Raw genomic sequence first — 27,588 nt, forward strand, 5'->3', positions numbered from 1 at the left:
GTGGGAAAATGGATGCAAAGTAGGAGGATGGCTGGAGGACATGCTCTGCTGGTTGTTCTCCTTGTCCTTGTCTTCATCACCAGTCGGACCCAACACGCATTCTAAAGAAGGGAGACGGGTTATAGGTTTAATACCAGCAATAATAAAAGGATATGAGGTCAGTTGCAGTGCCCAAAGTCACCAGGGGTACATGTTCCCCTGGGGGGTTCCCCAGGGGAACATTAAATGGGTAAAGAGTTGATATGGTTGATGCTATTCACACCCTGTTACCATTATCAATGTATTCTATTTGTAGGCTACCTGGGTGTCAGTAGCAAAGGATATTTTCACCATAGACTCTAACCACAACAAAGTAGTTTTACTGACTAACCCTAACCAAGTCGTTTCACTGACTAACCCTAACCAAGTCGTTTTATTGACTAACCCTAACCAAGTAGTTTCACTGACTAACCCTAACCAAGTAGTTTCACTGACTAACCCTAACCAAGTAGCTTCACTGACTAACCCTAACCAAGTCGTTTTATTGACTAACCCTAACCAAGTCGTTTCACTGACTAACCCTAACCAAGTCGTTTTATTGACTAACCCTAACCAAGTCGTTTCACTGACTAACCCTAACCAAGTAGTTTCACTGACTAACCCTAACCAAGTCGTTTTATTGACTAACCCTAACCAAGTAGCTTCACTGACTAACCCTAACCAAGTCGTTTTATTGACTAACCCTAACCAAGTCGTTTCACTGACTAACCCTAACCAAGTCGTTTTATTGACTAACCCTAACCAAGTAGTTTCACTGACTAACCCTAACCAAGTAGTTTTACTGACTAACCCTAACCAAGTCGTTTCACTGACTAACCCTAACCAAGTAGTTTCACTGACTAACCCTAACCAAGTAGTTTTACTGACTAACCCTAACCAAGTAGCTTCACTGACTAACCCTAACCAAGTCGTTTCACTGACTAACCCTAACCAAGTAGTTTTACTGACTAACCCTAACCAAGTCGTTTTACTGACTAACCCTAACCAAGTAGTTTCACTGACTAACCCTAACCAAGTAGTTTTATTGACTAACCCTAACCAAGTCGTTTCACTGACTAACCCTAACCAAGTAGTTTCACTGACTAACCCTAACCAAGTCGTTTCACTGACTAACCCTAACCAAGAAGTTTTACTGACTAACCCTAACCAAGTCGTTTCACTGACTAACCCTAACCAAGTCGTTTCACTGACTAACCCTAACCAAGAAGTTTTACTGACTAACCCTAACCAAGTCGTTTCACTGACTAACCCTAACCAAGAAGTTTTACTGACTAAACCTAACCAAGTCGTTTCACTGACTAACCCTAACCAAGTCGTTTTATTGACTAACCCTAACCAAGTCGTTTTACTGACTAACCCTAACCAAGTCGTTTCACTGACTAACCCTAACCAAGTAGCTTCACTGACTAACCCTAACCAAGTAGCTTCACTGACTAACCCTAACCAAGTAGCTTTACTGACTAACCCTAACCAAGAAGTTTTACTGACTAACCCTAACCAAGTAGTTTTACTGACTAACCCGAACCAAGTAGTTTCACTGACTAACCCGAACCAAGTAGTTTCACTGACTAACCCTAACCAAGTAATTTTGTTGACCAAACTGCGAAAATATCCCAGGCTGGATTCAAACCATGGTCTCTTGGGTGAAGGTCCATTTCTTAACCCAGTCACCCAGAGTTAACTACCCCAACACCCCACTTTGTCTCTATGTGCGGTGGTGGAAGAGGGGTCCGGTGTAAACAGACAGATTTCACAGCAAAGACTATTTTCACCCGGGTGTAAATAGTCACTCTGTGTTGGGCAAGAGGCCTATGCCCATTTTCCAAAATTCATACATTATATTCCTATGGTCTAAGTCGGACATTATAGTAAACATGAACAACTCTTTCCTAAATCCAAAAACTATACCGCCAAAGTTCTAAATGATGAAGTCATCAAGTATAAAGTGGAGATGCCCCATAGACAAAGAATAGTGGAATATGTTATTGATTAATAACAAGGCGCACAATAAAGTGATGAGACAGAGAGAAACCAGGGGGATGTTCTGATCATATGGCAACAACTGACAACACTTCAGTAATATAAAGAAACTAAAACAGTCTCCACCCACTGTCTATGAAACAGCTCCAGACTTTGTACTTGATGACATCACAAGTTGGATAAAAAGTAGCTCATGTTCACCGTCTATTGAACTCTCCGAGACCATGGAAATCACTTAAAACAGGTGGTGTGCCTCTTTAACACTGTAAATGCACACTTGTGTAAACCAATCTAAACTAGGCACTTCAATTGTATATACGACTTACATCATAGGCTGCACTTATATTGTTGATGAAGATAAATAACATAAGTCAAAAATAGGCCTACTGACTGGTGGTGTTACTGAAGGGACGCATGTGATTGGACATAGTCTTAAGTATTATTACTACCCATCACATTATCTTTAATTTAATTCAATTCAATTCAATTTTATTTACAGTGCCAGATCATAACAAAAGTTATCTCAGGACACTTTACAGAGTAGGTAAAGACCACACTCTATGACTTATTTATTTTACTTTATTTATTCAGGTCATCCTAGGCTACTGAGATCACACTGTGCTAACCCTTTCATTTTAAAATGTCACATGTAATACCTGTTATGTCAATGGCCAGATCCTTGATGAGATGTCCAACAATAGCATAGGCAACTCCAACAACCACCAGGGCAGCCATGAGCAGGTACACCACCGCCTTCGGCAGAGGGATGAGGTCCTTCACCGGGGGCTTGTACTGTCTGTACAGAGGCTCGTCTAACGGTGAGTAGGGGTTAGCTTGTGCTCCACCGGTGGAGTTCAGGTTGGAGAAGTTATAGCCATTCATGATGCTTCGGGACTTTTTTAGTTGTTTGTGTCTTCTTCCTCTTCACTCCATCATAGTCCTCACATGGAGCAAAAACCTGTTGGGAGCCGGTCCTGCAAAGGAAACAAGAGAGACGCGTGTGTGTGAGGGGAAACGAGTGTGAATAACAGCATTTAATACTTTGCATCTCACTCCCATCCTACCTTGATGCAGACCCATCCGGGGCGGTGTCCTGGTGTCGGGTGCTCTCGGGTGCTGCTGCTGCCTCCCAGTCTCTGTCCTTGGTGCTGAATTGAAGCGCGCCCTCCGCAGCAGGGACGCACCGTCAGCTCCGCCCAGTCGTAACTTCTGCCCACGCCCTGTCGCAGGCTCGCAGCACGGGCTTAGACGTCGCTGCCGCCATGTCCTTAATTCCTTCATGTTACCTGGAAGTCGCACTGACGCTCTGAGGAAACCAATCAGGTCTTTAGTAATGCGTAGAGTAGGCCCTCTGACCCCAGCCACTGTCAAAGTACTCTGCTCTCTGTGAGGAAAACCCTGCTCTGGAAATCCTACTTCAGTACACACACACGCACACACGCACACACATGCACACACACGGACACACACACACACACACACACACACACACATTCACCTTGTTTTAACGTGCAGGGTTAAAAATATATATTTCTGAGCGGTATGACCCATAAAGAGCAAGTTCACAGCAGCTGATACCTGTTCCTCTACCCTCGGGTGTTTTAAAGGTGCCAGTTCAATTCACTTCAATTAAATTTTATTTACAGTGTCAAATTATAACAAAAGTTATCCCAGGACACTTTACAGAGTAGGTAAAGACCACACTCTATGACTTATTTATGATTTACAGAGACCCAACAATTCCCCCATGAGCACACGGTGGCGTTGAAAACCTTCCCTTTAACAGGCAGGAACGTCAGACAGACCCAGCTCTGTGGAGGACGGACATCTGTCTGCACCGGTTGGAGAGGAAGAAAAGGAGAGAAAGAGAGAAAAGACACACAGATGGACAGAGAGACAAAGACAGACACAAAGACAGACACACTTCCAGTAACTATAATAATATCTATATTAATGTGAGTGTGACGTGTATGTTATGACAGTTAACACAGCAGAATAGTAGAAACAAGCACAGCTAAGGTGATAGAATATGACAATGATAATAATTATGGTGGCATCAATGATGAGTAGTGGCAATAGCAGCTACGATACAGCGAGACATACCACTGGTGGTGTTTTTATGGCTACAAATGTTATAGTTTATTAAATTAGTGATAGTTTATATGAGTAACAGTGATAATAGCAGCAGGAAGCGTCATGTAGGACCACTACAGCAGGCACCACCACGATCAGCAGAGACCTGAGAGACGACAAAGCACAAACAACTCCGGGGAAGAAGCTGAATCAGTAACATGCATTGATGAGACATGAATGATACAGACAGAGAGGAGAGAAGCTCAGAGTATCAGGAAAAGGATTATCCCCCGGCAGACTAGGCCTATAGCAGCATAATTAAGCAGTTGACTTGTGCTGTGCTGAAGATCATCCTTCTAACATCTGAGCAGGTGAGGACACATCACTGGAACTTCTTCCTGATCAATAGGATCACATGTCTACATCTGACATGCTAGGATTGACATTCTGCCTGTAGTCAGGTGCCCAATGCTTCAGCCAGTACTTTGGGAAACATTTCCCCGGGTGTGGTGTCTGTGGTAGGTCTTCAGTATTCAGGTACATTCAGATCAAATTCACTCAGTGGGAAAGCAACCTCATGGAAAACAAGGTTTAGGTTTTACAAGAGAGAGAGAGAGAGAGAGAGAGAGAGAGAGAGAGAGAGAGAGAGAGAGAGAGAGAGAGAGAGAGAGAGAGAGAGAGAGAGAGAGAGAGAGAGAGAGAGAGAGAGAGAGAGAGAGAGAGAGAGAGAGAGAGAGAGAGAGAGAGAGAGAGAGAGAGAGAGAGAGAGGAGAGAGAGAGGAGAGAGAGAGAGAGAGAGAGAGGAGAGAGAGAGAGAGAGAGAGAGAGAGAGAGAGAGAGAGATTACAGATTATCTGCAATACAATGAGAACGTTTTATTTGTTGATTTATTAAAATAGCCATTAGCTACTGACTTAGCACTAACTACTCCTCTCAACAATTTCAGAACTAACATTCACTGATTGTTCAGACCACAGCACACTTTTCCATTTTGTGTCAGTCCACCTCAGATGAGCTTGGGCCCAGAGAAGCAGGTGCTGTTTCTGGGTGTTGTTGATATATGGCTTTCACTTTGAGTGGTAGAGATTTAACTGCACTTGTAGATGTAGAGAGGAACTGTGTGAACTGACAGTGGTTCTCTGAAGTGATCCTGAGCCCTCGTGGTAACATCCTTTACAGAATGATGTTGGTTTTTAATGCAGTGCTGCCTGAGGGATCAAAGGTCACAGTCATTCAGTGTTGGCTTTCAGCCTTGCTGCTTACATGCAGAGATTTCTCCAGATTCTCTGAATCTTTCGATGATGTTATGGACTGTGGATGATGAAATCCATCAATTCATTGCAGTTGTACGTTGATAAACCTTGTTCTTAAACTGTTGGAATATTTGCTCACACTGTTGTTCACAAAGTGGTGAACCTCGCCCCATCCAGGGTGAAGGACTGAGCCTTTTAGGGATGCTCCTTTTAAACCCAGTCATGGCACTCACCTCTTTCCAGTGAACCTGTTCACCTGTGAAATGATCCAAACAGGTGTTATTGAGTATTCCTCAACTTTCCTAGTCTTTTGTGGCCCCTGTCCTGTCCCAGCTTTTTTGGAAGGTGTTGCAGGAATCAAATTCAAAATGAGTGAATATTTGCAAAAAAAACCCAATAAAGTTGATCAGTTTTGAACATGAAATATATTGTCTCTGTAGTGTATTCAATTGAATATACATTTAAAAGGATTTGCAAATCATTGAATTCTGTTTTTATTTACATTTGACAACCAACTCAGCATGGTGGTTAGCACGAATCCGGGCTTGGGCCCTTCTGTGTGGAGTTTGCATGTTCTCCCCGTGTCTGTGGGGGTTTTCTCCGGGTTCTCCGTTTCCTCCCACAGTCCAAAGACGTGCAGATGTTCGGTTCATTGATTACTCTAACTTGCCCGTAGGTGTGAATGTGAGTGTGAATGGTTGTCTGTCTCTGTTTGTCTCTATGTGATAGACTGCAGTCCTGTCCAGGGTGTACCCCGCCTCAACCCTGGGATCGGCTCAAGCCTCCCGCAACCCTGTTAGGGACAAGCGGTGGAAGATGGATGGATGGACAACGTCCCCACTTTATCTGAATTGGGGTTGTAGTATATTAAGGGGGATAGTTATGATATCATTAGTTTAAAAATATTATATCTAGTCATAGGTGGTGATGAGGAGTTGGTTGAAGATCTGGATGGTTTCTGGAGCAGATTTCAAGTTTGGTAGCAACGCTGTGATAGTCTTAGGGGGACCCAGGCAGACTGTGCTGGGTTTCACGTGAGTGTATTTGTATGCAGACATGGCACAGGATAATGTGGTTTTGCGTGACTGTGGCTTTCCAAATTCTATTTCTTAAAAACAAAAGATGCTGATTGAACACCCCTCTGTTTTGGGGCTTGTGATCGTTTTCTACAGTCATATACTATATAACTATACTGTTGAGTTATTCATTTCTATTCTACAGTGTTTTATCTTATCATTTCATTGCTCAGAGTTTAAATCCTTTTAGTATCTGCATCCCTGCCTCCCTTTTGTTTTCATGTTACATCACAAAAGTCAGTAATATCAGCGTTCATGTTGTTTTCAGTAACTAAGTCAATGATTCCATCTCCTCTATTGAAATAATGATAATGGAATGAGTCAATATAAATAATAGCAGAGGTCAAACTGTGATGGAGTGAGAGGAGGATTATCAGTGAAGTCCTCACACAATCACAACATGGCAGCTGATAACGATGTGTATTTTGATGGGGGAGAACCCAAATCAAACTTCAGACTGGGGTTATTAAGGTAGTATAGGGCACCTGATGGAGCTGGGGGTGCACTCTTTTTACCTCACTACATTTATCTGACAGCTGTAGTCACTTCTAACTTTCAGTTTGAGTTGTACATGAAAACAGTTAAGCTTATAAAATACAATGCATTGTTAAAGAGGACACATCTTTCTAATTTTCAGGTTCATACTTGTATTTGGGTTTCTACTGGAACCTCAAACTCCAACAAACTTTACTGTTCTGTGTGTGTAAAGCTGGACTCACTCCGTCTGAAACGCTCCTTTGCAACGCCTGTCTCTTTAGTCCACTCTGCTCTGATTGGTCAGTGTCTCCAGGTCTTCCGCCACTCCTATCTTTGCATCTCTGCACCGTCATTGCAGTCATTCCCTGACTGCAATGGTAGCACTTTCTACCTATAGTATAGTTGTGCCATCACAACCATACAGAAGTCCTGACAGCAGTTTTTGAATACAGACTGAAGACTGTGTGCATTTCTCTATGGATTGAACGTTTCGATACGTTTACAGTACTTATAAAGCACCTCAACCTGCTTTATTATTTATGCAACAGATTCAGGAAATCTTTCCAATCCATCACTTTTTATAATAACTCTCTCACCTCTGCCTGACAGAGAACTATGCTCTCTCTACTGTTTTTTTGTTTTGTATATATTATTATAGTTATAATATTTTGCATATTTTGTTGTATATTATTATTGTTTATTGTTTATAGCACACTGTGCACTGTATATATACACTATGTATATATTTGATTCTATTTCTGTTATGTACAAAGTGTTTATTTGCTGACCCACTACTGCTGTTACAAAATAATTTCCCAGTCTGGGATCATTAAAGTAATTCTATTCTATTTATAATTAAAAAAGGCATGAAATTTTTTTTTTTTTTAACAAATATAGGAACTTTAAAGATCAAACAGGTGGTTCCCAAACAGTTCGGCTTGAGTTTGTCTCTTTGTCGTGTTTCGGATGTCTGGTTGTAAGCAGTTCAACTGACAGATTTTCAGTTTCTGTTAACAGCTTAAAGAAAAGTAAAGTTATCATAAATCTGGGTACAATTCTGACAGAATAGAACAGCAGCAAACATAGATATTCTACGTACAGATAGAGTGGAGTAATGGCATCCTGAGTAGAGAATGAAGTCCCTCTCCCTGTGCTGGAGTCGGAGTTTGTGTTTGTTTTGATAGATGGTTGTGAATGTTAATGCATGTGAGCTTTGTGTGTCCATCTCAGATGCTGAGGACTGACAAAACCTCATTTGACAAGTTGGGGAACCTTTGCTGAGAGCAGCTTGGAGGTGACTTTTAATCAGTATTTCAATTACAGCACCTTTTACTCAGTAGTACTTTTTAAAAATAAATTCTAATCAAAAGCAATTATGACGTTCTAAGTCAACATTTTTTGGCCATTGTCTGAGACATCAAGTATGAACAAAGCATCTTGTTTCAAATAAAAATCAGTTTGAGGCCCAGAGATGTCAAATTATGTGATATTACACACAACAAAATCAAATAATTAAATAACTTTTAATTGTTAAAGCTCTGATCATAAATCATGCAAAGTTATAACGTCTTAGTGACAGAGCCAGAAATGAATCACCACGGTGAACCTAAGAGTAGTAACTGTTACATATGTACTCTTACACTAATTATAGTGACGTCTGCATCACTGATCTGACTGGATCACATCTAAAACAAAAAAGCTTCACATGCAGTTCCAAACAAGTGGTGGGCATTTATGCTTTGTTGTTTCATGACACTATGAACGTTACAGACATTAGTAACCAGCAGCAGATGTTGATCTTGACCTCATCCAGAGCCGACAGTACTTCACTACAGTAGTGCCCATGAAGGACTATATGATGGATTCGACTGTGTCTATACAACTGGGGAGTGGGGAGCTGAGAAGAAATCTCTGATGTAGTGTTGGGACTGGGAATAGAAAAATAGCTTTTGAAGTTGAAAAATCGTCTTCTGAATTAATTACACTTCACAACAGTTCACAAGGTCAGAGATTCCAACATGACTCACTCTTTCTCTCAAAACAAAGCACTCAAATATAGATTCTATAAACCTGAGTGAGAACAAACATTGTCACTATACAGGTGAGAATTCATCACAATCCTCTCTGACATGAGTTACATTTGTGACGGCAGGTTTCTGTGGGTTGGATCTATTTGTCCACAGTGAAGGACTGCAGTCCTGTGATGGCTCTGCCCAGGATCAGGGCGTGGATGTCATGGGTACCTGCAGGGGGAGACAACAATATTAAACAGCTGAACACGTGGTACACAGAGGACTATCATGTTAATATCCACTCTCACAAACCAACGTGAAACAACCGAGTTAAAATAAACCTAATAAGTATCGTTACATAATCTGCTCATTCAAGTCATGCATGTGGTACAGACCAAAGATTCACAATGCGACAAAACTGTTTTAGAACGTTGCAGGTGAAAGTTGCAGCGGTGTAAACTGACCCATCTCGTTTGGACTCAAACCGGCTGATGTCGTCGCCTGAGATTCAGCGCGTCAAATCTCCAACAGCTGGTTTTAGAACGTAACACGTCACCTGTTTCAACAGCCAATCAAGTCTGACTAAAGTCCGCTGGTCAAGTCACTGACAAACTGTCAGCTGGTTAAAAAGGCCGTTTTGGACGGAGGCTCAATGAGCGTGTGTGTGTGAGAGATGGAGTGAGAGTCCAGAGAGCAATACAATAATAAGGAGAGGAGCGCTGTAATCAGAACAAAGGGAAATAAAACGCTATTTTCTCTGTTTCATCTCTATAGAAATGCAGCTGCTGCGAATAAGTCACTGTCTCTGTCCTTATTTATATTTTAGAATGCTACAAATTATATCCAGCGACGAAAACAAGCCTGAAAAGTCGGTGGTTGGAACAGAAGTACAGAGTCGTTGCTATGGAGATTATACATCGTCTAACCTCATGTCACTGGTGTGAACGGGCAGGTTTCAGAATATTGCAGACCTGCACATTGCAAGTAGTTGCAAGTTTCAACTTGTCTCGTCGCGAATCTTTGGTGTGAACTGGGCTTAAAGTACATGTAAACCGTTTCTCCCTCCTCCTCCTCCTCCTCCTCACCTTCGTATGTGTTGACAGCTTCCAGGTTCAGGACGTGGCGGATGATGTGGTACTCATCTGAGATGCCGTTTCCTCCTAGCATGTCTCTGGCCTGCCTGGCGATGTCCAGGGCTTTCCCGCAGCTGTTCCTCTTCAGCATGGATATCATGTCTGGGGCCGCTCTGTTCAGAAAACACCACATTTCCTTTGCATTAGTTTGATTAGTTTTTGGTCAAAGTAAAATATCTGAACAACCATAGTGTGATAATAAGATATCGTAATGTCCCCCTGGTTGAAATGTCATTAAAAACATCATAGAATGGTCCTAAAAATCTAATTAAAATGTAATCAAGTAGAGGTTATTAAATGATCAAACTAACATTTGTTGTTGTGGTTGATAAATTCATATGATTATCTCCAACATGTTGGAACATATTCCAAGTGTAGGACCCATTGCACTCACTTTTCGATGGCATCTTTTGCAAACTGTATATCCATCTTTGACAACTCCTTACCTATTCATTTTGTAGATTTAAGGCACTTTTGGGCAGATATAAGGCTGGGATGTCTCTTTTCTGTGACTTTTTTACAGCTATTCTACTCAACGCTTCAGGTGAGTGGCACGAAGACTCTCTCACAGACAAAACAAAATGGCGCTCATACACGTGTGTCATGGCTTGCAAGAGGAGATTTCACTGCACACAAACAACATCACTGACAAGATTCCTTTTCACGGGGTAGGAAAGCAGGAATCAGGACACCATGGATATCGTGGCTTCTAGAATTCTTACGGTTATGAAACTATGATATTAATTATGTCTGATCACATCTCCTCAAATACACTTCACTTAGCCTGGAGGATAAAGTTGTCTTTACCTTTTAGCATCGATTAGTCTTCCCAGCTGCAGACAGGACTGTAGGCCGATGGTGATCTCTGTCATCATGTCGGCCATTTTCTTCTGCATCAGTTGATTTCTTGCCAGTGGCACTCCAAACTGGATTCTGGTATAGAAAGCCACAACACTGTGTTATCCTCATGTTTAACAATGGATAATCAAACTAACTAGAAACTCACTAACGAACAGTGTGCATTTTGTTGAACAAATGTCATTTTGACCAAATGTGATATGACACAGACAACTGGGACATCTCACCTGTCGAGTGTGTATTGTCGAGCTGCATGGAAACAGAACTCTGCAGCACCCAGAGCGCCCCATGCAATACCGTAACGAGCATTGTTCAGGCAGCCAAAAGGACCCTGGAAACAGCAGGAGTGTAATGAGCAATTACTGCCGTGTGTTTAAAGTGTAAAATACTGAGGGTACGTCCACACGATTGAAAACAACTCTTTTTTCCCTCCGTTGTTCTTAAAAGGTTTTCCCGTCCTCATCGCCTCGACTCAAGAAATCTCTGTGTGCACACGAAACCAGTACAACCGACTAAAAACCCTGTAATACACATGCCAGACGTGGGTGTGGCACTGCAACTACCACAGAAATACACCAACAAGGAGAGATGGAGAGATGCTGTGGAGAATACAAACACCGGAGAGTTTCTCTCCAAATCTGGAGACTTCCCAAATCCTCCTCCATCCTAGAGAGAAATGTGTCCCTGTTTCTGGTGTTAGTGGAGACTTTGGTGCTGTTTTGGACTCTGATGCACCAATCACTCTGTAGTTAGTGTCCTCAACGAGCAGAGGGTGCTGCTGGGAGCCCCTTCCCCGTCCCAAAGCACTCACAGGCAGGCACTGTCTTGCTAGGTTTAGAGACTTTTTGCCCCTTCTTAGCAACTTTATATAGAAAAAGCTACTAACGACCAATTTAGCTCCTTATTCAGATCATCAGGGGAAAGGGAGAAATCTGTGCTCTGCCTAATTCATTCCCATGCATGTGGCTCAGAGTCCAGTTCAGTAAACAGTCTATGGGTCCGTCTCTCTCCTCTCTCACGCAGCAGCACTGTTGTTATTATGTGACCCCGCAGGGTCAGAGGTCAGAGGTGGGGCGATGACGGCATCCTTTAACAAAGTAGGAGGTTTCACCGTCCAGACGACAACGCCATGGGGGGTGTTTTCAAAATTTTCCAATCTGGGATCAGGTTTCAAAAGATACTGTTTTCAGGCTCCTATAACGCTGGCTGCATGTGGATGGTCGACCAAAACGATACTAAAGTTGTGCAGTTACAGGAAAACGCATCTCTGTGTGGACGGGCCTGTTCACATGAAGCTAAATACCTTTAGAAACTGTACCATAATAAAGTCTGTGAGTCATATTATTTTCTGACTACATTATGAGTATAGCAGAGCAAACTTGAACAGTCACTTAGGTGGTTTCATTCCACTCACAGCAAGCCCGGAGACATTAGGAAGCAGGTTCTCCTCAGGAACCTCCACCTCGTCCATGACGATCATACCGGTGGCGGAGGCTCTCAGGGAGAACTTTCCCTCAATCTTAGGCGTAGAGAGGCCCTTCATGCCACGCTCCAAGATGAAGCCGCGCACCTTCCCATCATCACATTTGGCCCAGACTACAGCAATATCTGCCACTGGAGAGTTGGTGATCCTGAGGGTGGAAGCAAAGACGCACTGATAGCATCATTTTTTACTATAAAGACTAAACAGAATATATCTGAACTTTAACTATGCATCTGTTCACAGTGCTGTGAATGATTTTGTAATATTTCTTCTAATATTACGTTTTGCTTGGACCTACAGCACAATAACCTAATTAACTTGTATGAAATTAAAATAAAATACCTATCAATTCATCAAATGTGACCCTAGTAAACCCTAGAAAAAAGCCTCATCTGATTGAGTTTCATAAAGTACTTTAACTGTGAAGAGCTCCACCATGTGGACAACATATTACATGCATAGTCCTGTGCCACAACAAAACCCTGGATCTTAAAAACAGATATATTACACAAATATTTGACACAATACATTAGATGATGGGGAGTCAGTGTTTGTTGTGTACCATGCAGTTTAGAGGACTGAGTCAGAATAATTGGGTGTTAATATACCTGACATTAACATCAGATACTCTTTCAGACATACTGGCACTTTATTTGACTATTAAAATGAACGCACTGTTAATCTTCCCCACCTGACACATCACACTGTGTTCTCTAATTCTGATGGGGCTGTTTCACACTGCCTTGAAACAGTTCTCTGGGGCTAAAAGTGACTGGGCACACACATAATTCAATGTAAAATAAAAACCTGCATGCCTTTTCTCAAAGGTTCAAAAACATACACTAAGGTCTTAATATTACTACAGTCATCAGAGTCTGTAATAACAGACAAGCCAGGCAAAAAAAAAAGGATCACACTGTTCAACAAATAAATAAGTATATTTTACAGAGTCAGACAGATATATCAGTCGGACAGTATCAGTGTATATCTTTTCCAATATGCACAAAATGAAAACCTTTTTACTGCAGAAAAAAAAGCTTGGAGTGATTAAAAAATGGTGTCATATAGCTATTTATTTTTATTTTTTTATTTTTTATTCTTTCAGCTTTCATTTCTAGAATTGGTTGACAATGAAATACATTGGATAATGTATAATAATATTTGAAATTCTTTAATAAAGTTATATTTTCAGGAAAGGGAATACCTTAGGAAAGGTCTATTTTCATTCAAGCTCAAAAATTTCACTATATTGATAATCAGTGGATTTTCCCCCACCAAAACTGGTATCGGCTTCAAAAAACATATTAGTCAGGCACATATATTTCATATAGTTTCCTTTAATCACAGAGCAAATTAAGCGCTGTATTGAGGATAATGTAATAAGTTAAACTCCAAAGTGTAAACCCTGAAATCACATCGGTCCCACTGAGAATTTTACTCAAAATCCTGACTTGAAATCTTGACATAGAGTGAAATATGAATTCAAAAGTTCATCCTCCATCATTTGATTGTGATGTTTATTTATCTTTTAAGTATATTAATACACTACTCACCAGGTCTTTGAGCCAGTGAGGGTGTAGGTGCGACTGGATGGATTGAACTTGGCTCTGGTTTCCATGCTGCTTGGATCACTGCCATGGTTAGGCTCCGTCAAGCCAAAACAACCCAGGATCTCTCCGCAGGCTGGGAGTGACAGGGGGGAGTAAAGCAAGAGCTCAGTCACTCTTCATTGGGGTATTATGGTTAATGCACTAATATCTTAGCCTCGTGAGACCATCCTGAGCTCTGAGCTCCATTGTATTTTACTCTCAGATCAGTCTGGTAACAATTTGGAGCCGTTTACCAAGCGACCAAACCAATCAGCGTTGGTTTTGGGGGGAGTTTAAGTGTGACGCACAGATGCGAAACCAACCTCTAAGGTAGCTCTAATTCTGTTAGCTGCTCACTAACACTTTTTTCCCTTGGATCCTTCTGTTGAATATAGACCGAGCACCTGAAATTGGGCTTTTTATTTGTAAATTCACGATACACAAACAGCAAATATCCTTTACCAACATGTTAGAACATGATACGCTTCGTTGATCTGTTTGGTTGATTTGGCCCGTATGTTGGTGACAGATTTTATCCAAGTTTATCCAATCAGCTGTACTCAACCAGTATTTCCACCCCTTCCCAAAAGATCTCCAAACGAGAGATTCAAGGTGGATCTGCTGAGACGATGAGAATCAATCCATCTGGCAGTCAGGTTAATAATAACCATTTTAAATGTTCTCCCATCTATTGTTGGTGGATAAACCGATAATACACTGTTGCGGGTGTTTTCTCTTCTTACCCAGCCTGGGGAGGTACTTCTGTTTCTGCTCCTCTGTGCCATAGGCATTAATGGGGTGCATGACCAGAGACGACTGCACACTCATGACTGAGCGATAGCCGCTGTCCACTCTCTCTACTTCTCTGGCGATCAATCCATAGGCCACATAGCTTGTCCCAGCACAGCCATAACCTTGATATCAAACACAAGGAGAGGAGGAGTTGTTGGTGTTACAAAAAATAAAATATAAAGCATCAAATGAATTCAAGTTAGAAAATAAATCAAGGTTTAATGGGTTACAGCTGTTATCATAGACACATTTAGAGATTTCTCAAAAACAAACAAAATAAACAGATCCAGTGTGCACCGGACAAAGTCCATTTCAGTCAGTCATTTATTTTAAGTAGGCTGAAACTTTATATTCACAATAAGTAGCTACAATAACACACACATCTATGGTCCATTCTGTTATGGTTATAATATATAGGAGGTATATATAGGTATATAGGAGTATTGAACAGAGGGACTGTCAAATCAAGCGGACTCACCTTTAATGGTTGGGCCCAGGACACCCATCGCTCCCATCTCTGACACTATTTCTCTGTGGAACACTGAAAAAATGACAAGACCAGCTGTTAGTCACATGAGATGTTAGAGGAGCGACATTCCTTTATTTCAACTAAGAGTATGTCAACAATATGACAAAGTCATACAGTAATAAAGGTAATATCGCTGCACACATTGCATATCAAGATGTCATTAAGAATCTGTGTTCGGCATAGACTTATGTGAAGGGCACACACTGATAAAAATAAATTAAAAATAAATAAATAATGAATCAAGCACTGTGGCTCATGAATGTAGAGAGGTAAAGATGAGTCTCACCTTCATTTCTGTTTGCCATAATGATGCGTGGCATGAGCTTCTCTTGGCAGTAGGTCCGGAAGGAGTCTCTGATCATGATCTCCTCCTCCGACAGCTGACCCTCCAGGTCCAGGGCATCGCGCCAGTTGAACTGGACCTTCGCTGTCAGACATTTAGAAGAGGAACAAAACCTTAAAACCATAGATAAAATATGTCTTGGGGATAATCTGGTCATAACAACGAGCTATTAACACCTACGTGCTTTAGACTTCTGCTCAGTCTTCTCTGCCTCTGTGGAAGTTCAAACAGGCAAAATGATAAATACTATGCAAGAAAACATTGTCTTCCCGGCACATTTACTACTGTGTGAGGTACATTTAGTGACACTAAATAATGATACGCTCTTTCTCAAATTACAGAGTGCAATGTGTCAAATATAGCTTCAGATGAAATGCTAGCAGGGCATGGGTCTCCCTGTCCGTAATTATTTGAACCAAGCACAAAGAAACCACAAAACTGACTAAATCAACTCATCTACCAGGTTATTTTCACCATCACCATTCATATTTACAGACATCAGCTGTAGCCACGTTGGTGTTCAGTTTTTGATTGTATTTTTTTGTATGTTCTAAACACCAAACACAGGCACTGGCTGTTTTGTAATATTGTGGGCTGCAGCTGAATGATTTAAAGCTGTGCAAATGACGCTGAAACCATCTCTGTGGCTGGCAAGTTTTTTCTTTCTCAAATAAGATGTGAGGGGTGTCTCTGAAATGATTGCACAGATGTTATCCTGTTACTTGTGTTATTGTCAGATTTATGTTAAATGTTGATCCTCTCTGCTCCTTTTGTCACATCACAGATGAAACGACACAACATCCTTTTAGGGAATGCTCTTTTAGTGAAACACTGTGGCATGAAATAAACCTCTTTATAAACAGAAAGTTAGGTACACGACTCAAACTCAAAATTGTTTTTTTGTATTTTTGAATTTGTAAATAAATATATTTCCTGTCAAAAAGTTGTATGTTTTTAATCTTTTCTTATAATAAGGTGAATTCTATGTCACACTATATCACACGCACACTAAATGTTCAAAGCCAAAACCTGATTGTATTGTTTTCATTTCTTACTTTAACTCTTCCCTGGATAAACTAAAGTACTGCACCGACTGTAAAGCTGTGAAAACCAAAGACATGTGTAATGAATACGATCTGTAATGATTTATGTACTTCAATGGTTTCTTTATTGATGACAAATGCACTACATCGAGCGATATTGTTATTGTTTGTATTGTTATATTGTTTGAAGATCGAACAGTAATCACTGTTGTAATATTAAGTATATTTGTGTAAATACATATCTGTGGCTGGCACATAGACTGTCTAAAGAGTCATACAGTCGTTATACAGTCTTTGGGCTGCGGGTGAGAGTTGAGTGCTGTACCCCATCTGGCAGCTGCTGCACTTCCCTGAGCCCTGGAAGCTGAGATGATGGCACATCGGTGAGGGCTGACCAGGAGACGGCACACAGAGCTTCTCAATGCCATGATGAAGAGGAGTCTGGAAACATTTTCTGCATTTAATTCACATTCATTAAACTGGAAAATTAGAGTGCAATTTATCAAACAGGTAGCTCGCAGTGAGAGTAATGGCGGTAACCTTTCCAACTATCGCAAAGAGCATCAAAAGAACAGCTGGTGCCTTAGGATACCTATGGTCTGTTTACTAAGGGTACCAGTTACAGCTGCAGGTGAGAGATGCTAATGCTGTAGCTAAAGGTCAGGAAATAAAGAAAGTATAATGGCGGTTTAATCTCCACTGATCCGTGTCAAAGTGTTCACTGTAACACCTGATACAGCAAACTGTCCCAGTGCCAAGCTGAACTCGACTATGTAGCCGTGACATTATGGAGCTACAAGCTAACAGCGCTAACGTTAGCTCACGGTAGCTGAGTTAGCTAATAACTTGGGCGTTAACGACATAATATTCGTATAACCATGGCAACAATGTACCGTACGGGCGCCGTGTGTTCTGACCAGCAGTAAAAGCCGCGGTGGCAGCTGTCTAAGGAGCATTTACCTGTATAAAGTGGGACAACAACCCTTCTGTTGTACCACACTGGCTGATGGCGCAGTGACACTAAACTTCAAAACACAGCGCTACGTCATCACGTAAAGCACAGACCGCAGCACCACGAACCAGCAGCGACCCCTGTGCCCCTGCCACAGACACACCATGATCGACTCTTCTCTTTCAAAAACTTTGTTGTTTGTCTGCGCGAAGGCAGTGCACGTGCAATCTGAGACCATGCAGTAAGGTCATCCTAGAATAATCATAATCATAATCATAATCATAATCATAATCATAATGTTAAATATTATTAATAATTATAATAATACATGCAGTGAGGCCATCCTTTATAATAATAATAATAATAATAATAATAATAATAATAATAATAATAATAATAATACATAAAGTAAGGCCATCCTTTATAATAATAATAATAATAATAATAATACATAAAGTAAGGCCATCCTTTATAATAATAATAATAATAATAATAATAATAATAATAATAATAATAATACATAAAGTAAGGCCATCCTTTATAATAATAATAATAATAATAATAATAATACATAAAGTAAGGCCATCCTTTATAATAATAATAATAATAATAATAATAATAATAATAATAATAATAATAATAATAATAATAACAATAATACATAAAGTAAGGCCATCCTTTATAATAATAATAATAATAATAATAATAGTAATAATAATAATAATAATACATAAAGTAAGGCCATCCTTTATAATAATAATAATAATTATAATAATAATAATACATACAGTAAGGTCATCCTTTAGAATAGTAATAATAATAATAATAATAATAATAATAATATTAATAATAATAATATTATTATTAATAATAATATTAATAATAATAATAATAATAATACATAAATTAAGGCCATCCCTTATAATAATAATAATAATAATACATACAGTAAGGTCATCCTTTAGAATAGTAATAATAATAATATTAATAATAATAATAGTATTAATAATAATAATAATATTAATAATAGTAATACATAAAGTAAGGCCATCCTTTATAATAATAATAATAATAATAATAATAATAATAATAATAATAATAATAATAATAATACATAAAGTAAGGCCATCCTTTATAATAATAATAATAATAATAATAATAATAATAATAATAATAATAATAATAATAATAATAATAATAATAATACATAAAGTAAGGCCATCCTTTATAATAATAATAATAATAATAATACATACAGTAAGGTCATCCTTTAGAATAGTAATAATATAATAATAATAATAATATTAATAATAATAATAGTATTATTATTAATAATAGTATTATTAATAATAATAATAATAATAATATTAATAATAATAATAATACATAAAGTAAGGCCATCCTTTATAATAATAATAATAATAATAATAATAATAATACATACAGTAAGGCCATCCTTTATAATAATAATAATAATAATAATAATAATAATAATACATACAGTAAGGTTATCCTTTAGAATAGTAATAATAATAATAATAATATTAATAATAATAATAGTATTATTATTAATAATAATAATATTAATATTAATATTAATAATAATAATAATAATACATAAAGTAAGGTCATCCTTTAGAATAATAATAATAATAATAATAATAATAATAATAATAATAATAATACATGAAGTAAGGCTATCCTTTATAATACTACTACTAATAATACTACTACTACTACTACTACTACTACTAATAATAATAATGATCTAATACTAATATACTCTTACATACCTGTACACTTATCTGTTTTGTGCAATAACATTATCCACTACTTAAGTGCAATAATTTAATCTTTTTGCTTATGTCTGTCATATACAGTCATACATGTTTTATCTTATACATTTCCTCTACATTTAACTTATCTGATTTCATTTTCAGTGAATTTTATTTGACCTGTATTCTTACATCTACTTCATATATATTTGACTAAGAGTTTATTGGTTATCCTGTACTGTATTTTTTTCTACCTCCCTTGTGTTTTTGTTAGCTGCTGGAAACTCAATTTCCTTGTGAGTCATCCCAAAGGATCAATAAAGAGAAGTGTAAGTCTAAGTCTTTATTATTGTTTAGGGGCTAGACTGTGATTGGCTCATTAGCAGAGGCGTGGGCGCTGGAGGAGTGGCCATCTGTGGCTGTAGTCATATTTCAGCTCCCAGAATAAAAGCACCACAGTTCCATGGAAGGATGACAGTAGCTGTCAATTTCACAATCGCTTCAACGCCCACAGTCCTGACAGCAGACAGTAGGTTCTGTTCTCTAAAGCCTGTCTGTGGAACTATGTTACACACACATTATCTTATCATTCACACAGCAACTCATTTATCTGGCATGGTAAAAAGGCACTCTACTCATACCTGAGGATGTCTAATCCATAGAAAACGGTGTTCTACAGCTCCCTAAGTGTTTTCATTATTATGTATCATTTGGTTGTCAGAGGGTAAATATGTTTTTGATCCAGGTGTGATTAAAGACTGGAAAACCATTGAGGAGAATATATTACAACGCTTAAAGATTGACTCAGGCTGTCTCTACTACATGGAAACACTACCCGAGGTACTGACTGGAACTCCCATTGAAGTATCATTAATTATTTTAAAGTCATGTGCAAAGGTCTTAAGAATTGATACAGATTCCTCAATACAACAGCCAATATGGCAGAACCCGAATATAACAGTGGACAACACGGTTATTCAATGGAAAAAGTGAAAGGACAATGGACTAGCTAGGCTTTGTCACATATATAATAATTGCAAATGTTTTAAAAACTTTGATGAGTTAATCACTGATTATAATATTCCAAAGAGTAAGTACTTGAACTATCTTACCTTACGGCACTCAATCGGAAAACGTGTGCCGAAAAATAAGCTGAGAATTTGCGTACACACATTTGAAAAAGTTCTTTACAGTCAAAACCTGAAAAATAAAAATGTAGTAAAATCAGGGTATTCAACTCTGAATGATAGAATTGGCGATCTATTTGATGTTTGTGCAAAAATAAAAGGGCCAGAGGTCTGCATAAAGGAGAGGAAGAGCTGTCCTGGAACGGTATGTGGAAAAATGCAAGACAACCTTTTCAATGTATAAAAAATAACCTAAGACAATTCCACTACACACAGTGAAAACTTTTTACAATGGGCGTACAAGAACACAGTTAATGTCCAAAATGTGTCAATACTGATGGCACTTTGTCCCATTTACTCTGGGATTGCCATAAAATAAAAGAAACTTGGTTTGGTAAAACAAAACACGCTATCAACCCTATTAACATGACTATTCCACTAACACCAGAGTCATGCATTTTAGGAGATCTACATAATGTTAATAAGGTTCCACCAAAGGATACGAAAGTGTTCCCTTTGAAGGGACAGAAATGTGCTATCTGCTTGTTCCCTTGTGTTTTGCTTTCATTTTGTTTTGTTGTTGATTGTTTTGTTGTTTGTTTCTTTTTTCTCTTTATAGTTATATTATTTGGAATATGTTTGAGTGGGCATGTATATATATCTGTGTAAATTAAAACAATGAATAAAAACAAAACAGCAACTCATGGACAAGATGTCTGAGGCTTTTAAAGTCTAGTGCACTGCTATTTGTCAATGCAACCCATTTAAGTGCGGGCATGACAGAAAAGAACCAGAATCCAATACGATAAATCTCTGACAAAAGAAGATGAACTTCCACTATTATGCTCCTGCGCTGACACAGCGTTGTAGAGATAGACTGGCAATGAAACTACTCCGCCATATTTATTTGACAGTGCTAGCAAATATTTAATATTCTTATCTTCTTCTTATACTCTTATCCGGGGTCGGGTCGTGGGGGCAGCAGCTTTAGCAGGGGACCCCAAACTTCCCTTTCCCGGGCCACATTAACCAGCTCTAACTGGGGGTTCCAGAGGCGTTCCCAGGCCAGTGTGGAGATCTAATCTCTCCACCCGGTCCTGGGTCTTCCCCGAGGCCTCCTCCCAGCTGGACTTGCCTGGAACACCTCCCTAGGGAGGCGCCCAGGGTTCATCCTTACCAGATGATCCTGAACCACCTCAACTGGCTCCTTTCAACGCAAAGGAGCAGCGGCTCTACTCTGAGTTCCTCACGGATGGCCAAACTTCTCAGCCTATCTCGATTGTTAAGCATACATGTGGAAGGCACAGTGAATCCTTAAGCTAATCTGTATCTGTGGATGGCTATGGTAGTCAGGCTTACAGTGCTGGGATAAAGGCTACCTTACCTATAGGTCCGTAAGCCTGTTCTCAATGTTGTGTGAATGAAATCTTTTTTCTTCAATTGGCAGATTTATTTTTTCTATAATGTATTGGATTCATGTAAATGTATGTTTTCAGACATATTTGAATTGAAATAAAAATAAAAGTTTTTCCAAAAATGATCAACCGTAATGTGATAGCCCCCAGTAACTCTAACCCACTAGGGCAGGGGTAGGCAATTCCGGTCCTGGAGGGCCACTGTCCTGCATGTTTTAGGTTTCTCCCTACCCTAACACACATGAGTCTAACAATAATCAAACTGTGACAAGCATCAGCTGCTTGATAAGGAGCAAATCATTAGACTCAGGTGTGTTGGAGCAGAGAGAATTGCCTGCCCCTACACCAGGGGTTGCAAACCCCCTAAGATCTCTTGCCTAATATAGGCTGATGATGGTGACGACACGGTCTGTAGTAAGTACTATGTTAAATAGTTGAGCTAAGTCTGTACAACATGAAGCTTACATGTGCGAGGGACACTGCAACGATTTAGTGACTTAGCATTGCACTGCAGCAAAGTTGAGGGACTAACAAGAGACACATTTTTAAAAATGACAGTCAAAATCAAAACAGAAGAACGATAGCCTGTTCTCACTTTTAGTCTCAAATATGACCTAGAAATACTAGATCCTACATTTCCATGTGTTTCGTTATACTCATACTTCCTAATAAAAGTCCACAACCGCATCTGTCGTCTCCAAGCCCACACCCAGCTGCTGCTAATCATGAGTCTATATGTATGTGTCACATCATGAAGCAGACAGGGTACTGGCATGGGTATAAAACGTATTGTCTGTCAGGACGGAGACTGGCAGCTACTGCCATCCTTCCTGGTGGTGCTTTTATTCTGGGAGCTGAAATATGAATATATCCACAGATATCCACTCCTCCAACATCCACGCATCTGCTAATGAGACCATTTTTCCAGACCGTGGGAAGCTCCCTCCAGAGCCACAGAAGAAATAACTGTGTTTTTACAGGTTTAATAGCACTCCCTGTGAGTAAACTGAATCTGATGTGTGATATTGGTGGATTTCCCCTTTAATGCTTTAATGTAAGTCAACATTATCCTCTTAAAGGGCCCCTTCTGCATGCAACTTTACTTCACAACTGATGTTTCGATGAGCCTACATTTGGCTCATAATACCTCTGTATTACTGCTTGAGTAAAATCCAGGTTTTTACTTATAGATAATCTATATATAGATACATTTTTGAATTTTGACATTGTGTTTTTGATTTGGATCTGAATACCCCTTCCTCCTCTGCAGCTGAAAGCTTTCGTGACTCACAGAGAGCAGAGAGTCCAACCAGGCAATGTTAGGCCTATGAGTTGAATTATGAATGAGTAGATTGCTTTTATAATTAATGTTGCCTTGACTTCCATCAGACCCATAAAAGTTATGCTATGCCATAGATTTTGCCTGCACTCTGGGCATCCGCTGTGGATGAGCAGCGGCCACAAACACAGTGATCCATTTCGCCCATGATCTTTCATTAGCGACATGAATCGGATGTGCTGCACGGTGCTTATTAGACAGTTATAGCAGCTCGGTGGACCGTTATGTCTGTATCGGTTAACGGTGCAAGAAACGAACCCGCTCCCTCCTTCGCTCGGTGATTGGTTTAGCACCCTGTCAATCACGGTGTCCGGCGTTTCCATTGGTCAGCACTCCCCTCGAAGGAATCCCCTTTAAATGTTATGAGGACAGTCTAGATTTTGGAGCGGATTTCTCCAAAGTGTTCAGACTGACAGAAGCGCCACACGGAACCGTCCGTCAGAGGGTAAACATGCTGTAGGTAGTCGTCCTCCATAAGCGCCTTTGGTCCAGAAGAAACCCGCCGTCATCATGGAGCTGGAGGAGAAACCGAAATACGGTAATTATTTAAAGTCCAGCACGCTTCTCTCCGCGTTGTCCCGGGATAGCTGCCACTCACGGCACAACACAAGCTAGCGTCACGTCTCCAAACAGGGCTGGCTGGGTTTGTTTGTTACCGTTACTGTGGCTGTATACTGAATACTAGTTCCAGTATTTCCAATAAGACGCGTTTTTGTTGCACTCTGTGCTGTCGCAAGTGGACCACTTTCTCCTGTGAACTTGTGTAAACCTAAACTCAAACGTGTACAACAGGTAGAAAGTTGTGTGTCCGTCATGTGCTCAGAGTTCAGCTTGTTTGTAGACTAAGTGCGCTGCAAATCCATGAAATAGTTGCAGTATTTACAAGAAGACGTGTTTTTGTTCCACTGTGTACTGTCGCAAGTGGACCACTGTCTCCTGTGAAACGTTTTTGGGCCGTCATGTGCTCAGAGTTGAGCTTGTTTGTAGACTAAGTACGCTGCTGGTACAACGTTGGTCCTATATGTTGTCAGGCTGTACAATGTCCCCTTCCATGTGCAGCTGTCCAGTTGCTGCCACATTCCTCAGGCTGGTATGGCAGGCAGCAGGAGCCTGGCTGAGGGCAGCTATGTATAGAGCTTATTAGAAAATACCTCACACATGGGAAGGGCTTCTCCATTTGGCGACTACATGCTGCCCTATCTCATGGTAGTCTTCTATTAGAAAGATTATGCTCAGTATTGTTCAAAAGAGTTCTCTCTGGGTCTGTATGGTTGTAATTATGCCCTCCTTACCACACATACTTTTACAAATGGCATGTGTTCATAGTTACATTGTTATACACACCATTGTATGCTGGGTTGCTTACAGAGGAAGTGCATGTCATCGAGGGAAATCAAGAGATAAACAATTCCCACAGAAGAAAAAACATGTTTAGCCAGCGGCATGTTTTCGCCCGGAGGAGGCCTTGTTTGGGGCCACTGACCTCGTCTTTATATATATAAAAAAATTTAATGGGCTCTTTCAGTTTGCCGAAATAGGTTTTGCAATTCATCTTGTTCTGCAGCAACATATTGTGCATATTTAGCGTTTGCAGGATGTTTACAAGTAGGAATCAAAAACTACAGAAGGCCCTCCCGCCTGCTGACTTCCATTATGCGGCTTTAACATAGTGCTTTCCTCCTCTTCTCTGCACACACCCTTTTCCACTCTGCCTGCCACATCATGGCTAATTGACTCACATTACCAACATTCAGACAGCAGAAGCACACTTTTGTGCTGGTTTTAATAACCACTGTGTAGGATTCAGACAGACGATGAACAGGGAGAAACAGAGAAGGAACATCATTGTGTTTAGAACTTAGAGAGAAGAGGGTTTTTACTTGGATGCAGATTCACTCAAGAAATGACTGAGGTTTGAGATAACAGCCCTTTGAACCTTTAGAACACACACATTGATATCTATCAGAGCATCTTGAGAATTAAAGGGGAATTTAGATCTTTTTCCAACCCGTTCTCTTATGAATTTGTATCAGGGAAACACATTTTTTTGAGTGATAGGAGAGCCAAAGCCTTTGCTGTGAAGCGTAGCTTTTCGTTATAAAGATTTCCTAATAAATAAAAACAATAGTCATTGTTGGTGCATTTCCGAATTGTGCCAACAAAATGCTGGGCTATGCACTTTGCACATTCTCATAGACTAGCATTACCTTTGGATACAGACAGGCTAAAGCTGTGGCTAGTTGTACTACAAATAGATCCTAACACTCTAACACTAACACTAACACTGACACTAACTAACCCTAGGCCTTGCAGACCATAGGGGAGAAGAAATCCTTCCAAAGCACATTTTCCTGAAGATGCTGTAATAAAAGTAGAGATCTGCAGACAGAGATATGTTAATGCTATTAGCTACAGTTACTGTGTAGACCTACCTCAGTAGCTACAGACCAAAGCATGGCAAGGTAACAGCAACTTCTCCATCTTTCCATAATGTAGTCGCTATTGACTGGTTGATATTTATGTTTTTTAAGTGTATCAGCATCGGCCGATGTGTGCTGCTGCGTTTGCAGATAGTCTTTTCCCAGCATTATTTACACAAAGGCGTCCACAGGCAGCTCCGTGTTGCTGGAGAGGGTCATCGGCTAAGGCTGATGAAAAAAAAAAGTTATGGCCATCGGCCCTAAAAAATCTGTATCGGTCTATCCCTAGTAGAAACTTATATTAACAATCTGAGCCTGTCAGTGGCAAAACAAAAAGCCCATTGACGGTGCTTATTCAATTCAATTAAATTCCATTTTATTTATAGTGCCAAATCATAACAAAAGTTATCTCAGGACACTTTACAGAGTAGGTAAAGACCACACTCTGTGACTTATTTATGATTTACATAGACCCAACAATTCCCCGTAGAGTACGGTGGCGTTGAAAACTTTCCCTTTAACAGGCAGGAACGTTGGAAAGACCCAGCTCTGTGGAGGACGTGGAGGACATCTGCTTTGAAACAATCATCTTAAAAATAACAACATAGCTGAGGGCTCATAAGCCCTAACTATAAACTTTATCAAAAAGGAAAGTTTTAAGTTTACTCTTAAATATGGGGGCAGTGCCTGCCTCCAGAATAACACTTGGGAGACGGTTCCACAGGAGCGGAGCTTGGTAGCTGAAGGCTCTGCCTCCCATTCTACTCTTGGAGACTCTAGGAACGACAAGTAGCCCTGCATTCTCAGAGCGCAGAGATCTAGTCGGGCACTCGCCCCGTTCGATTACACTGCAGCCCGCTCACTCAATACTGGACCAATTTCCAACTGCACTTTAAACACAAATAGATGTGAAATAGAAACTAGGTTGAAAAATACCAAAGTTACCATTTATGAAAAAAAGAAAAGAGGAGACAAGAATAACAACCCAAACATGCCACGGGCAGAGCATTTCAGAACGTACTGTATGACCCACTGCTATAGTTACATGTTGGAGTAATTTCAGGCTGAGTTATAACAAGAAACCTCAATGACAGGATTAGACGCAGCAGGCAGCCATGCCCTGGTGCAGATTAGGTGTAATTAAGAACCATATTTAGGTGTGTGGTTTGAAACTTCTCTGGCCTCTCTTTCATGTTCGAGCAGTTTTTCAAAGCTTCTTTGAGCTTCTTTTGCAGAGTTTGTCCTGATTCATCAGTTTCAGCTTCTGTGCTACAGCCTTTCCTCCCTGCTACTAACAAACATGAAAACATCTCAGCCACTGCACCCACCCGCTTCCACTTAAATGTGCTTTGTCATACCGTAACAATCCAAACAGATCATGTGACTCTGCTAACTGTCTAGTGGTTGTGCCAACTTGCCTAAAGTCTGAAATACAAAGGCCCGTTCAGGCCGCTTGAGACTGGTTATTAGGATCTGGGAAAATGAGTTTTGGGAGAGGAGGAATACAAATGCAGAGTATCTGTAATTTGGATGTGGAAGCAGGACCACCCCAGTGAGCTGCCCTCTGTATTTATCAGCTACATATATTTAGTCTTTTGGTTTCTCCGTTTCTTCTTTCCAGTCTGTAGCTGTTTGTTTATCTTGGCTGCCAACACACAGCTATTTTTTGGGAACTTTACCAGCTTTTATGGAAATACTATATATAGTCAGGACTGTGCATTTACATCTTAGGAAAGAGGTCACATAAAGAGAAAATATTTAGTCAAGAAAATTTAATTGTCTTTCCTTCGCGTCTGCAACTTGGGTCAGTTCATTTGGGAGTTTTGGTTTCACTTTCTGTCATATGTGTCTGAGTTACAGAAATAGCTACACCTCACATC

At 39.9% G+C, this 27,588-nt stretch overlaps 2 protein-coding genes across 3 annotated transcripts in view; one reads left to right on the plus strand and one right to left on the minus strand.

Moving 5' to 3' along the window:
- Positions 1–8,180: 8,180 nt before the first annotated feature.
- Positions 8,181–17,718, minus strand: gcdhb (glutaryl-CoA dehydrogenase b). Its single transcript, XM_083930575.1, has 12 exons — positions 17,641–17,718; positions 17,006–17,121; positions 15,818–15,850; positions 15,581–15,721; positions 15,244–15,306; positions 14,717–14,887; positions 13,938–14,067; positions 12,316–12,532; positions 11,129–11,232; positions 10,851–10,976; positions 9,996–10,156; positions 8,181–9,141 (listed from the first exon to the last, which is right to left on the minus strand). The coding sequence occupies exons 2-12, from the start codon at positions 17,106–17,108 to the stop codon at positions 9,068–9,070; spliced, it is 1,323 nt and encodes a 440-aa protein (XP_083786701.1). The 5' UTR covers positions 17,109–17,121; positions 17,641–17,718; the 3' UTR covers positions 8,181–9,067.
- A 5,974-nt stretch (positions 17,719–23,692) lies between these two features.
- The window catches only part of LOC310959865 (choline transporter-like protein 2), a 28,215-nt gene continuing 24,319 nt past the window's right edge, over positions 23,693–27,588 (plus strand). For both annotated transcript variants that reach the window (XM_083931355.1, XM_083931357.1), the window contains exon 1: positions 23,693–23,826. In XM_083931355.1, coding sequence (XP_083787481.1) covers positions 23,799–23,826 — 28 coding nt within the window. In that variant the 5' untranslated portion in view covers positions 23,693–23,798. The remainder of the gene's footprint in view (positions 23,827–27,588) is intronic.

The sequence above is a fragment of the Echiichthys vipera genome, assembly GCF_963691815.1.
Source record: "Echiichthys vipera genome assembly, chromosome: 17".
Classification (NCBI taxonomy): domain Eukaryota; kingdom Metazoa; phylum Chordata; class Actinopteri; order Perciformes; family Trachinidae; genus Echiichthys; species Echiichthys vipera.

Excerpts from the sequence above, each read along its gene's own strand:
- gcdhb (XM_083930575.1), bottom strand. The coding sequence starts at position 17,108 with ATGGCATTGAGAAGCTCTGTGTGCCGTCTCCTGGTCAGCCCTCACCGA. Across the intron at positions 14,068-14,716 it reads GAAGTACCTCCCCAGGCTGG|CCTGCGGAGAGATCCTGGGT; the intron begins GTAAGAAGAGAA and ends TGTCACTCCCAG. Across the intron at positions 10,157-10,850 it reads AGACTAATCGATGCTAAAAG|AGCGGCCCCAGACATGATAT; the intron begins GTAAAGACAACT and ends TTTTCTGAACAG.